This window comes from Electrona antarctica, assembly GCF_951216825.1.
Source record: "Electrona antarctica genome assembly, chromosome: 15".
Lineage (NCBI taxonomy): Eukaryota > Metazoa > Chordata > Actinopteri > Myctophiformes > Myctophidae > Electrona > Electrona antarctica.
This window is the reverse complement of record NC_136796.1, coordinates 25013055-25027678: the sequence shown is the minus strand read 5'-3', so window position 1 is coordinate 25027678 and position 14624 is coordinate 25013055. Positions and strand designations below refer to the sequence as shown.

The following is a 14624-nucleotide window of genomic DNA, read 5'->3' as shown; positions in this document are numbered from 1 at the left end:
ACATTTGAAAATACTTAAACATTATTCAACATGGATTGCGATAAGATCATGTAATAATTGTGACTGGCCTACACCTGTAGTGTCCCATTCCCTATATAAAATGTGTACTCGCCGGTATCGTTAAAACATTGGTCTAATACATTGTTGCACCGTGGCTATGAGTTGTGCAGCCTCCTCAACATTGTAATCTGCGGTGGTCAGCACCTCATCAATGCTGATGTGCCTCCCTCACCTGTGTTTTCCCATTATCAAACAATTGTAGAGTTTTGCCAATATTATTGCAGCCTGGCCCACAGGTTGATAATCGCCGCTCTGCTACCCCTCACCCATGGCAAATAAGGACCAGCTATTATGTGATAAATGTGAACAGTACAACTCAACATGGAATGACACCCAGTGAGTGAGAAAAACAACATGTGCTTTAACAGCATGTAAAGATTGTAGAAAAGCATCTTTTGAGCTTTATTATTTGGGAATAGCAGTGTCAACAGTACAATGAATTCACATAATTCCTGTCAGTGTACTAAAGGAAACATGATGGGCTGACATCAAAACCCACACAGCAGCAGAACAGGACATTTCCTATGAAGTGCTATGTCACAAGACATTACGCTCAGTTTCTTTAATTCCCTCCAAACACCCAACCATCTCGCCATCTGTTCACCCACCACAATGTCTGTCTCTCCGTAGTCAGGGTTGGAATGGAGAAGAGCAGGACTCAACCAGCTGGAATGGGAGAAAGGAAAGAAAGAGGATAAAGAGAAAAGTGTAGGGTGAGATATACACACAAACAAGTATGCTAAATTAAATACCAATAGAGGGCTAGCAGTACCATGCGTTGGACATGCGAGTACACAGCCCTTGTTCATCTTTCTACTGTCCATATTTTACTGCAAATAGAGGACTAGTCTTCCTTACCTCTTGAAAGGTAGCACAATTCAACAGTACGATTACTCTGCAAAGAATTTGCATCACCTTCACATGGATTCTTAACAGTTTAAAGTAACGCAAAAACATCAACAGCTAAATTCAGCAAAAACAATCATGACTCCAAAAGCTAAATAGAACACTGAAAATCAGCCGCCACAGCAGGCTGGAAAAACATCTGCTTCAGTTTTTCTTCACACCAGCACAGAGAGCACAGGGACATGTGTCAGCCAGTCAAGGGAAAACTGCAGTTGACAGTCTGCATTCAAGGCGTTTCAAGACAAATGCAAACAGGTGACTGGGGCATATGGGAGGGTAACCTAAGCGGGAAGAGTAGGAAAGAAGACAAAATCCTTATTCCTTACAAATGTCTAAAGGCATCCAAGGCCAGATTGGCTAGTCTATTTCAAGTAAAGTTGACTATTTCAAGTAAAACCCAGCATAAATCAACTCGCATTGGTGAATACATGTACAGGGACCCTAATCTGCAGTTAGACTGCAGGCTATTCTGTTGGATCTCTTCTAGATCAGTGCACATACAGTACTGCATGTATTTGAGCTGGGAACAGTGGAGTGGATACAACATATCAAATTGTATGCCAGAATTGCATTGAGTGAGTGTTAGATTAGTCAGATCACTTTTCTAGTTAAGGGGTGGTGGTTTTACATTAATGAACAAAAAGCTTAAAAGTATGTGTAATGTTAAGAGTACCATAGATTTCAAACAAGTATATTCCCGAGTTTGCTTGCTACATTGTACCGATATCTACACTCTTAAAATACTTAATCCTTATAACTTGCATGTACTCCTCCTGACCCTAGCCTAAACTCCTTAGAACCTTTCCTCCTGCGAGTCTCAATGAAAGTGTGCATAGGACGATCTTTAAAAAAAAGATAACTTTAACATTATCTATACATGCTTTGAATGAAACAAATATAATTGTGGTGTAAAAGCAATATCCTTAGTTCAGTTGCTTAACGTGTCCAAATACTAAACTTACTAAAGTCACTAACTTAACAGCCTTCCATACAGCTCATCATAGTAGTCAAACTACACTCTCAATTTGTCAAGAGTTGTTCGAGTTACGTGCCAATAGGGATGTACTTATTTTGAGTTTGATGACGTTTATTTTGACATTTTGAGATACTGTCATTATGTTTGAGCTATCATTTTTGACTCTATTTTGAGATACCAAGTAATTATATTGAGATACTAAATTATTATGAGAGAGTCATAATTTCAAGAAGGATCCCCCCGCACTCCCACATTTGCATAAATGGACTTCCATACATACCAACTTGACATTTAAATACTTGTGATCATCAACTTTCTGGCACTCTTTGTAATGACTTTTGCAAATAAACCGTTTGGCACTTAACCTCTTAAACCACAGGGGGGTAAATCCGCAACATCAGAGTTGGAACCGGAGACCAATTGACCCGCTGAGGGCTGTTCAGAGGTGGACAGCCGCTGCCCCCGCCGGCGGGGGCAATGGGGCTCAAGAGGTTTTAAGGGCTGTGCCTAGAGGTTTAATGTGTACCTCCGATCTGGTCTAATTAGGTGTCAGAGCACAAAGTGACTGGAATTGGAAGTGCATCAGCACGTTGCTACTAGTGTGGGAACTAGGGATGCTCCGATCAGGTTTTTTGGGACGGATCCCGATTGTTTCGCTCATGATCGGCCCGATACAGATATCAAATTTGAATATTTCCTAAATTATTATGTCAAAACCCATGTCAAAACTGTTCCTGTGTGTGGGGAGGAATGAGAGAATGTTTTGGCCTGTCAAAGATGAAAAATGAAATGATATAATACTATATATATATATATATATCTATCTATCTTACATTTATACCACTTAAATGGGGTAAAAGATCGGTTTCTCCAGATAGGGTAAAATGCCAATTGCCAATCACCGATTGGCGTGAATATCGGCCGATCACCGGTCGGTGGCCGATTATCGGAGCATCTCTAGTGGGAACCTCGTCAACGCCAAAATGAGGTAAGCAACTCTGAGCTCAAGTCAGACCACTCAGTCTTTCAAACATTCTACTATCAAAAGTAATATACATTCCATAATATAATCACATTGAATTTATATCCATTAAGCATTAACATTAGCATGTATCAGTTTTAGCCGGTACAGTCTCTAGTGTCCAGTAAGAGTCCAGAGTCATCACCACCCAGAGTGAGAGGAGCACTTCAAGGGTCAAGCGGAGGAGAGGAGGCGAGGATTTATGTGGAGAAGAGGAAATATAGAGTAGACAAAAACTATAGTATAAATAATTAAATAAATGGAATACTCTGAGAGTAGTGGAGGAAGATAATCAGTTCTGTTGTCCAGAGAGAGAGGGGGGGGGGGGGGGTTACTGGTGGGTGAAGTCCAAGTATATGAAAAGTAGAGAGCTGCGATTGATTTAGATTTTGTATGCGCCATGCTGTACACCGAAAATAACAGACCTACTACATCTGCTATTTTCATACCACGGCACACAACCAAAGTATAATGTAAATCAGGCTTAGGGCCAGTTTATGCATGAGTTAAGGAAACCAAATTCATTATATCACAAGCATAGAGAATAATCACCAGTACACAGCCAATCAGTTCATCTTTTTTTTGAGTGGTGTAAACCACTCCTACAACTGGCTTTGTTTGTCTGTCTGTCTGTGCTCAAAAAAATGAGCACGGTTGTTATGGTCACCCAGTTCACACGGGTGTGATTTCATTACAGACATTACGTCAGACCACAGCTGATCAGTCTATATAAGACTTTATACCACTCAGTTCACACGGGTGTGATTTTTTTAACGACATGTGACTGAAACATCCTTCTTGTTGCAAACTAATGGATGACTACTGATTTGTGTTACTCTGCTTTGTTTTAGGCCATCTCTTGATAACCACTCTCCTTGATATTGTTTGACTAAGTTTTATTTGCCATTTTTGCATTGCGTTTGTCAGCATGAAAGCTGCAACTTGTTAAAAACTGCAGACATTATGTTTGCCAGAACAATCACTTGCAGTGATGTAGTCTCTAAAGGTGGCCTTACACTAGCCGATTTTTTTCAATCTGAAATCTGATAGCACCACACACACACACTACAGGATAATCGGAGCGGGGCAGAGCAAATATCAAACATTCTTGATGTTGATCGCACCCCCCCCCCCCCAGCGTCAAAAATGCCCGATTATCGGCTAGTGTAAGGCCACCTTAACTGTCTCAGAGAAGTGATTTGTGCACTTTTACTGTATACAGAGAACAGTCCAGCCGGTGTGACGTTTTGCTTAACCCACACAGTCTTCAATCCTTGGCGAAAGAAAGATGGCAGAAAGAAGAACAATGAAGAAAACTAGTTGTGTTTTAGTTGAGGTGGAAGAAGAAGGTTCACCAGGTGAAATGTTAGTTTGTTTTCTGTTTTAGATGAACGAGACTTGGTCTTTACAGGCGGAGGTGCGGGCAGCAGAACTGGTTGCCGTGGTAGCAGAGAAGGCAGCTACGATGGCGGCAAAGACAACGTTGGGTGTCTGGGCAGCATCGACAGCTGTGTGCAGGCCCCGTTTGCTGTAGTACTGCACCAGAGGCACCGTCTGGCGGTGGTACGCGTCCAGGCGTGAGCGCAGTGTCGACTCATTGTCATCGCTGCGCCTCATCAGGGGTTCGCCCGTCACCTGGGAGAGGAGAGGACAAAGAGGGAGTTTGGCTTTTCGTTTTGGCATTTTTGTTGTCATTGCAGTCTATATTGTGCAATTGTAAAATGAAGTGACAAAGAGGGAGATAGAGACACTGAGAAAGACAGGAGCTAGATAAAGAGGGAGGGGAGAGAAGGGAAGAATGAGCCACAGTGCTGGTCAGCCCAGTCAATCTTGCCAACTGCCACTGGGTTTCACATGTTACATGAAACGGGCACACAGACACGTTCTTACCGATGCATTCCTCCATAAAAAGACTTGTTGCATTAGAGTATGAAGAAACCTGGTATCCTGTATAGCTAAACGCTAGATAATTAATTGAGACAAGGGACACCGAGTCATTACAGCTTACCTTGTGAAGCTAGATCTGAATTAGCCCCCCCGTACTGGCGAGAGTGCAATCCACTCTGGATGCCGTGGTTCGTGATTACCTGTGTTATGTTGTCAAACTTAATGCCCACCATTTCCGTTTCCATACACCTTTAAAGGGGAATACCTTTAATTTTCAACATGTTACTATGTCATTAACAATTGATGTCATCAAGATGTGATTCACCATGTTAATGATTTTTTCACAGCTCTAAGGTATATTAATGACATGACATGACGGAAACAGCGTTGGCTAATACTTCCGGTTCAAGAGTCGCGTCACAGGGTCCTCTTTTTGTAGTTCTTGCCTGGCGTGGGTAAAAGGGGCACCCAAGAACCAACTGGCATTTAATTAAAGGACTGACTGAATCAAAACCACACAGACGCCCGCGCTTAAAACTGATGGTTTATGCAAAACATTGTTTATGTCCTCAAAGGATAGAGAGCAGTACATCGTTTAGACTCTAAACGATCTAAACTTGAGTTTAGTTCAGACTAAGCTTTAGATGGGCAAAGATAAGACTAGAAAGCTTATTCGTAGCATTGATGGTGAAATGACTTACATCATCTTTCATGTGTTCTTTGGGAGGGTTGAACTCTTCGTGATAGGAGCGTCCACTTGGCTGGTGAATTAGCCTGGGAACGTGGTGGTGGTGAGAGGCCAGAGAAGGAGAGGACGGACGGACGGACGGACGGGGGGGGGGTGGGTAGTGGTGGTGTTAGAGGAGGAGAGGACAAGGGGGGGGGGCAGTGGTGTTAAAGGTCAGAGGAGGGGGGGGGGGGGGGGGGAAGAGAGGACGACAGATGAATGTCAGATGGTCGTGGTGAGCAATAATATGAGTGTTTCACATTGCACTCTCTGCCTCAGTCTTTCATATGCATCTTGTTTGTTCTATTTTCAAAAGCTTACTCGGCGGTCAATCACCACAGTACAAAGGAGCCCCATCTGCAAATCAACCACAGGTTTACTCTATTCAGCCATGGGCTCAGGTAATGTCAGGTGATTATGGTGAGTAAAGACAACCAAAGCGCAGCAGTAATAACGAATGTAAAAAAGAAAAGGAAAAAAAAAAGGGTTTTCCGAAGCAGTTGTCCCTTATCGGGTTTGACTTTCCAAGGGGTAGTGCATTGAATGTACGTACAGTAGGAGCCATGTACTGTAGGCACAGAAATGCATACAGTCTCAACCTATTGGTATATAGCTGTATATTTGTGTGTATCTTAGTTATGTACTCAACTTATTGGTTTTATACCTGTATACAATTTATGTTGTTTGTATGTCTGGCCTCGTGGGGAAAGATTGTGGGTGGGTGGGGAGGATTGGAGTTGTGGGAGAAAATATAAAAACAAAGAGTTGTATTTTCTTTCTGTGAAACTTGCATAATATGTCATACTCTTTGAATAAAATGTATTAAAAAAAAAAAGAAATGCATACAGTACAGTAGACCTCATACCTAATCGAATACTACTGAACACAATGGAAATGTCTCCAGGACTTTGTTTTATCTTTTTAGCCCAGGTGTTACTGTAGTACCTTCATGCCGTTTACATTTTTTACTTACGGGTATTCAAATAAATATCAAAATTGCAGGCTACTAGTACTACTACAGTTTATGTCCATCTATCATCCGCTGCTCTTAAAATGGAGCATAGTGACAGGGCTGCGTAGGGAAAATAAACATATTTCATTGAATCAGAATTTTACAAAATAGATATGGTATAGATGAGACATTTCTACATTACATTACATCATTTCAAGATTTTCAACACACATGAATGTAGGCCAAATCAAAAGTATAACAATTGGAGATCAAGAAAGAGACGTTTTTTAATATCTTTATAGGGTAATTCCCTTGTGAGCCATTTGAATGACCACTTGCGGATCCCAGGACTCACTACATTGGAAACGGCTTAACAGCACTGATTCATAAAACTATTGTGCATTACGAATTTCAGGGACTCTGAAAGGGAAGTCTGCATTGTGCAGTGGGTGCATACACACCACCATCTAGTGGGCATACAATACAGGCCATTTCAGATCGTTCAACCACACAAAGCCTAATGTCATAGTAAGCAAACATAATATGAAAATAATAGGTTAACATTGAGATGGGTACAGATTGCACAGATATGACTAGGTGTGCATTGAGATTCTGACTTGCCATTTGGTGTGGCTTGTGCACAAAGTTAGAAAACCACTGATTGTTCCTATTGACTTGTTGCTAAAACAACCATTACATTTATATAATGCACAATGACTAATAGATTGTCTTTCAGACAAACCCCAAATCTATGTTTCAATACCTGCGGGCGGTCAAGATAAAATCAGCGGCGCGAATGTGAGTTGCGAGTGTGTGTTTTACCGACGGAGCGAGGAGGAGTTTCCTTTCCCCGTGATGGACATTGTCGCTTCTAAACCCCTTTTTGCCTGCATGTGTGCATCACTCAGCAATACACAAACAAAGATGAGTAGGCTACAATTTGTTTTATAACCATATACTATAACCACCAGCACGCAGCGTCTATATCCCTCTCTCTCTTCCCCCCCCCCCCCCCCAATCAGTGTGTTGTGCACTGGCCGTGCTGGCTATTTTAACACCCAATCGGACTTTTCATAAAGTACAAGGCGAGATGTTCACATTCTCAACATTCTCTGCAGCGGAGAAGGGGACCCAGCACTGCTCAAAGGTTGAAAGACCATAGCTAATCTATGTGAAAGACGTGAGGTCATTTATTTTTTCCCCCGTGCTTCGACAGTCACATTAGTGCAAACTCCTTAAGTGTCACTTTTCTGAATAGCGTAGTAGGCCTTATTATTAATATTTTAAGTTAATTGTAGGCTATATGTTCATATTTCGTTCAAATAAAACATTGGAAAAAAAAATCACTATTCTATTGAACATGTGAAGTATATTATAAATGCATTTTGGTGGGCACTTTTTTTTTCCTTTTCTCTTTTTTCTGACGGGAATTCCCACGGGAGCCCGGGAAAAGGACCGCAAATTAAAATATTAAACCCTAATACATAAGTTACCCAACCAATATTGAAACATATCGTAATTACGTCACCATTGACAGCCAGTTATAACCCGGCATGCTTGGTAGGTATTGATGGTGACGTAATTAAGATATGCATCAATGCCGGGTTCTAACTGGCTTTTGATGGTGACGTAATAAACACTACGCACATAAAAAAGCCAGCCTGAGCCGACCACAGTATAGAGCGTCGCAGTCCCGCCCCCTACCATGGACCAGGAAATGAATCCCAATGCATTTTTTCCCCATAGACATTTCAAAAAGTATTTATTTAAAGACGGTTACGCAGCGGACAAAGCCAACTCGAGTCGTGACAACTCATAACAAACAATATTTTGGACCAAACAAATAATTACAAAGAAGAAAAACAAAAAAAGTGTTGTAACCTGCCGTTTTTTTCTTCTTTCTAATTATTTGTTCGGCCCAAAAAATTGTGTTTGTTGTCATGATTTGTCACGACTCGAGTTGGCTTTGTCCGCGGCGTAAACGTTTTTAAATAAATACTTTCTGAAATGTCTATGAGGAAAATGAACGGAGAATCATTTCCTGGTCCATGGTAGGGGGCGGGACTGCAACACTCTATAGTACTTTCAACTTACATACATGTATAAATACATTTACCTGTTACCCAACCAATATTGAAACCTATCGTAATTACTTTAATTCATTTCAATGTTTTACAGAGAGGCTGAGATTTGAAAGTTCGTAGCGGTCGACAGTACTTGCGTGCTCTGCTTGCGCACTAGTAATGGCCTACTTGTGTGCAACGCGCAAGTAGGCACTCGACAGAGTGCAGTTCTAGTTACTGCTGTGTGAGATGAGTTTTTCAAGTTGCTCATGTGAGAATAATCATTATGCCGCTAATGTAAATTCCCCACAATAAAACTTTGTTTAATCGTTTTAATTAATGATAACATGACTTTCATTCCTGTAGCATGAAATCAAACTACTCCTACCTGCCACAGATCCTGCGGACCAGCAGAGAGTCAGCAACAGCGAACTCAATCACAGAGTCCAGATTCTCTTGTCTCTTGTCCATCAAGTCATCGAGCTGACAAGGACATATTACAAATTAGAAAAAACATTGCTTGATGCAATAAAATGCATCTTTTAATTATATCTTGTGTTAAGAATTAAATACTGCACTCAAGTGTTTTAGATATAATGTTTAGACAGTGATATACATACACGCAGCGTTGTGTCAATATAGCTGGGGGGGGTGGAGCTGGGGTAAAGTTCAGAGTTCTCCCAAAGGGAATAAATAGTGGGTTGTTGGGTTTTCAAACGCAGATGCTTTAAATACTACTAATTTAAAAGTAGGTGTCATAGCTTGCCAGATCACAGGCACAGATCCTTGTTGCCACTCGACAAGGAACGCTAATTTAGAAAATGAAACAAGCTAGAGTCCGTTTGGAATGTTTTCCTTGGCTGCTGGACATGATCCAACACAACGGCCTGATATATAAGCAATGATAAGAGACACTTTTCTATAGATATGATCACTGAAACTTATCATAATATAAATTTTAAAAAGCCATTAATTCATCAATGATTTTTTATACATAGATACATTATAACTGATAAAATGGCCACAGATCAGATTTTTATTGAACAATGCGGAAGATAATGGTAGTTCAGCCCCCCTGAGGATTGTAACATCCGTGGCTCTGGGGCGAGCACTTTATATTTGAAATCCAAACATGTATGTAGACGTTAACGTTGTAAATGGGAAAAGTGCGTAAAACAGGTTGAAGTTTCAAGATGACTGACCAGCGCCATGTGAATCATGGCTAAATCGTCTCGTATACTTAATAAATAATGAGCTTTAATATTGACGTAGATCTCCGCCAATGGCGGTAAATCTGTTAATAAGTCAACTTTACGAGGGCGACTGAACGATTGCGTTCCAGATGTCCTTCTGATGTATTTTTCTTGGTTGTCAATATTTCTATCATCCAACAAATCGCTCTGAAAGTGATCCAAAGGATCGTACGCTATTAGAACTCTATGGGGAAGACTATTTTCTTTACCCCAGGCTAAAACCGGATGTGACTTTGTGGGCGTTCCTGTCTACCTTCATGTCAGTGTATCCAGTCAAAAAAAAACCTCACCATCTCTGCTTGTTTGACCGTGCGGGGGAAACCATCCAACAAGAAACCATTCTTGCAGGGTGGCGTGTCCAGGTTCTTCTCGATGAGTTCTACCACCATCTCGTCACTGACCTACACAAGCAAAACAAGGATAACCTCAGTTCCTTTTGCTCCGACTAGCATGATGCTTAATCGATCAATTACTTTGGGGATATATGTTCTTTGATGGTGTAAAATTATTGACTTGTAAAGTAAATATCTTTTTGTCTATACAATGTACGTACTGTGATGGTGGTGGCGTTTGTTTTTAGCTTTTTTCAGCCTATATTGATAGTGGACAGTAGACCGACAGGAAATGGGGAGAGAGAGATATGGGGAGTGACACGCAGCAAAGGTCGTCGGGCTTGGCAGTCGAACCCGCAACAGGCTAGGTGCCCGGACCACGAGTTCTATAATAAAAATAGACGGGTACCGTGGAGTCTCTTCTTGACGTCTTAGGCGCGATTCATACTCCTATTTTAGAGCCGAATAAAAGTCGGTTCGGCTCTGTAGAGCCTACAATGTGACGTCATTTGAGGTTCGGGGGGGGGGGGGGGGGGGGGGGGGGGGGTGTCACAACACACACGAAGTAGCTCTTCGGTGCTACTGAAAATTTCTGACGAGCCGAAATAATTTCGGCACTACAGCGGTAAAATAGGAGTATGAATCGGCCCTTACACAAGATGCTCCCTCCGAAGTTGGCGTGTCACCCATGACTGACACAACTTAGGAGAGTCCTACATGAGTCATGAGACTCATGACGCACATGATAGTTAAATAAAGTGTTTAACTTTGAATTATACTATATTTTTAAAAACATTTAACAAAACATTTTAAAAATCTTCAAAAAGTACTACTATTCCCAGCAGACAAGTGTGAACAAAGCTTCCAAGTGAAAGTACAGCAGAGCTAGAACATTCCAAAGGAGTATTTGGGAATATGGATTCCAGATAAGCTGACTCCACCAGATGGGGGCTGTATTGATTCACAAGTTTACAACACAGCCTCCAGCCTCCATCGCTGACACAGTAGCAATGAACAGAGCCGGTCGCGGCTCAGACCAATCAGCGGTAACTACGGCCCGGATAAGGGCCCGCCTTCTTCAGCGATTGGGCTACAGTGAGCCCAGATGGAAGTAGTTTGTGAAACGAGTGTTCCATCTGGCGGAGTTAGGTTAGATAATTTTTTTGAGGGGCACTAGCCTCTCCTATACACAGGTTTAATGTTTGTCTTTAGTTCAATGTTTGTTTTGTAAACACCATTGACAATGAAGGGAAAACGTCATATTGTCCCTTTATTGTTAATGGCGTTTGGCACTGTTTGTTTTACATCACCTAATCAACATGAGTTAAACTTTAATATATTAGCGCCCCTCACTTCACACAGGTGGGATTTTTTTAAGTCCTGGAAATATTACAGCATGCTTACAAATAAGACACTGACTGTTGGTGAGGAAAAGAAAGCCATTGTCATCTTACCAGTTTTCCAGCATCCATGGTCTCTTTAAGCCTCTTGCCAAGCTCAGAGCCTGTTGCCACCATGGCCCTCAGCATGTCTCCTGTGGCCAGGTGGCATACACAGTACTGATCTGCCAGCCGTGGGGCCTGGGGTGAAATTGGTGGGGGTCAAGATATTAGGTGAGGTCAGGTGGTAAACTGACATAAACAGTCTTCTGTGACCTAGTCAGAAGAAAAAATAAATCTCCAAATGGTTAGAGCATATGTATGGTAAAGGGCTTACATAATAAATGATAAAATGAAAGCCTACAGCTGGTAAATGTGTCTTCCCTTCCTTACCTACTATGACTATGGCAGGCAGTAAACTATAATTTTGGTAGTGATATTATGGTGTAAAAAAGTCAAGTAGCAAGTTAAACTCAGACCCGTCCATGGCCTGTGTGTGTGTGTTAGGCTGTGCAACAGTGACACTTGGTGGTGAACAAACACTAACGCTATTTTCATGCCAGACAGACCCAGGGACCCAGCCAGGGACAGACCCAGGGACACACATAGCTGTCTATAGGAGTGGTTGTACCACTCAAACCCAGACCCGTCTGAAGTGAGTGGTGCTGTACTTGTGCTGCCTGTACGTACTGTACTCAAGTGGCAAGTTAAAAAACAATTGGCTCGTTAATTAAGTTAACTACCGTAACCACTTGTTCATAAATGATAGTAAAATGAATGCACCAAAAGCCACATTTTGCCTACAGCTGTTAAATGTGTCTTCCCTTCCTTACCTATGACTATGGCAGGCAGTCAACTATAATTTTGGTAGTGATATTATGGTGTAAAAAAGTCAAGTGGCAAATTAACACAATTGGCGTGTGAATTTTAACATTAAGTTAACTACCGTAACCAGTGCCACTTTGGCAGGCAGAATTCGTATCATGGTGGAGATGCTCTTATTTGGTTCCAACCAAAGTACAAGTCAAATAGGGCTGACTAGGCTAAACAACATATTTTGCAAGCTGGGACAAGCCTGCTAGATTTTGGACATGTTCATGGCCAAAATACAAACAGCTACTCTTTCCATCAAGGAAAGAGTAGCTGGAAAGAGTAGCTGCCTACAAGGTTTGATGTACATTCCTGTCATGAACAGGAGCCACAGATGAGGGGAATGACAGTAAACTGTTTGTGTCAAATAACCCAAGAATTGAGACAACACAGATACAGATGTGCTCGTGCCCTACTACAACACATTGCAGAAACAAACTAGAAATGACTGGTGTAGTGGTCACCTGTATGAAGCACATTGTTTCAAAGGCATTTTGAAAACTCATTAATATGCATTCTGTACAACTTTCCAACACTTATACAGGACATTTGACAAGTTTCACTGATAAGGTCACTCAGAGTAGTCAGTTTGTTAGACATTTGCGACACAAAGCCTTATGGGAATTTTGCAACCTCTGGAATGCAGCCAGACCACAACTAATAGCCTACCGGGAGGGGAGCAGTACCGGCTATACAGCACTGCCTTTAGTACATTGCACATTAACCTACATTGATTTTAAGCTGTTTGGGAACTGCAAGACTAGAGATACATCATTATCAAAAAAAAATATCATGAAGCAAACATTTTAGCTAAGTGATATGAAAACTAAATCCTTTTGGCAACATTGCCGTAGTCAAAGTATCTTGAATTCTAAGTAAAAAGTGTAATTAGTTAATGCATGTTAAGGGAAATCTCCTCTTTCTATGTTGTGCAGATGTAGCCTACTTACTACGGTCGGTGGGCATAACAATTATGACACTGTGGATGGGATTTCTATAAAAGTTTCAATGAAAACCTGATCAAGAAGCCTTAACCAAATTGGACTTGGGAGTGAAAAAATGGTTAATAACCAGTAGGTCTCTCAAGCAGCAAATGTTACACACACACAGCCAAATATGTCTGGCACCTCATGTACCCATTATGCCTACCAGTATTATCTGTTTATCTCTTGCACACTCGATACAAACACACATCAGGCCACTTCATTACAGTGACCCTGATCAAACGGTTTCAAGTTCAGCAAGTAAGTATCCACAGCACCAGCCAGCAACCAGGTCACATTTAAGTTTAATACCACTTAAGCCATTTTTTACTCCATTGCACAATATTGCCCCATTTTATACTCTAGAGTCCAGTCCATTGCACAATAGTGTCACTCTAATACATAAAACAACAATCTACAAGCTTGTATCTAGATTTTTGAAAAATGACATGACCATAACATGAGTGAGATGCCAATCACGCCATCATGGCACACCAGCCATTGGCATCATGCCAGGTTTAAAGACAAGAGGGTAGTTGTGTGGGGCTTTCAACCCCATCGCTGTGATTGGCTGAGACGCGTCCAGCCCCCTTTTCATTAGGAAATACGTCATGATTATGGTCGCAAAAAGACATTTCAAGTAACTGATCTTCAAAGTTAAAGTCACAAGTGACTATAGCCTCCCACTAGACTGCCCAATGGCACTCAACATAAGTTCCTAGCTTGCAATCTGTCTTTACGACTGATGCGACTGATCTGTGAACTTGTGATGACAAATAAAACCGGAGTCGGCTTATCCCACACTGGTGTCGGCCATGCGCTTTCCATTGCTAAGGTGCAAGGCTAGCAAGCTAGCGACTGAAAGACTGAAACAAGTGTCTCTCACCTGCGTCCCTTTGCCGGCCCCGGGCGGTCCGAGCAAAATCGCCCGAATCCCCTTTTGCACATCGGCTACGGCCTCTTTCAACTGTGTGCTGGGGGCCATTGTCTGTACAGTCGGGGGGAAAACACTAGGGCAGCCCAAACTTTCACGGCCGTGCGGCACTTTGGGCTGTGAGCTGTGAGAGGATTCGAGGAAGTGCCTCCGCCTCCTTTTCAAAATAAATGATTGGAACCCGCCCCCCGCGAGAGGATACGCGTGTTTTATTGGCCATCGGAGGGCTCAATCAGCTGTTCTCTACGCCGGTTTGATCAAAAGGTATTTTACGTGTCCTT

At 41.9% G+C, this 14624-nt stretch overlaps 1 protein-coding gene across 2 annotated transcripts; it reads right to left on the bottom strand.

Annotated features, from left to right (window-relative positions):
* Window positions 1–432: 432 nt before the first annotated feature.
* ak2 (adenylate kinase 2) lies at window positions 433–14492 on the bottom strand. 2 transcript variants are annotated; one of them, XM_079521880.1, is made up of 7 exons: window positions 14296–14492; window positions 11632–11757; window positions 10136–10246; window positions 8981–9075; window positions 5552–5624; window positions 4373–4598; window positions 433–726 (listed from the first exon to the last, which is right to left on the bottom strand). In XM_079521880.1, exons 1-7 carry the CDS (start codon window positions 14392–14394, stop codon window positions 719–721), a joined length of 738 nt encoding a protein of 245 aa, XP_079378006.1. In that variant the 5' UTR covers window positions 14395–14492; the 3' UTR covers window positions 433–718. The 2 variants fall into 2 exon arrangements, with proteins under 2 accessions (XP_079378006.1, XP_079378005.1); XM_079521879.1 differs by lacking the exon at window positions 433–726 and having other exon boundaries at window positions 3005–4598.
* Between the last annotated feature and the right edge of the window lie 132 nt (window positions 14493–14624).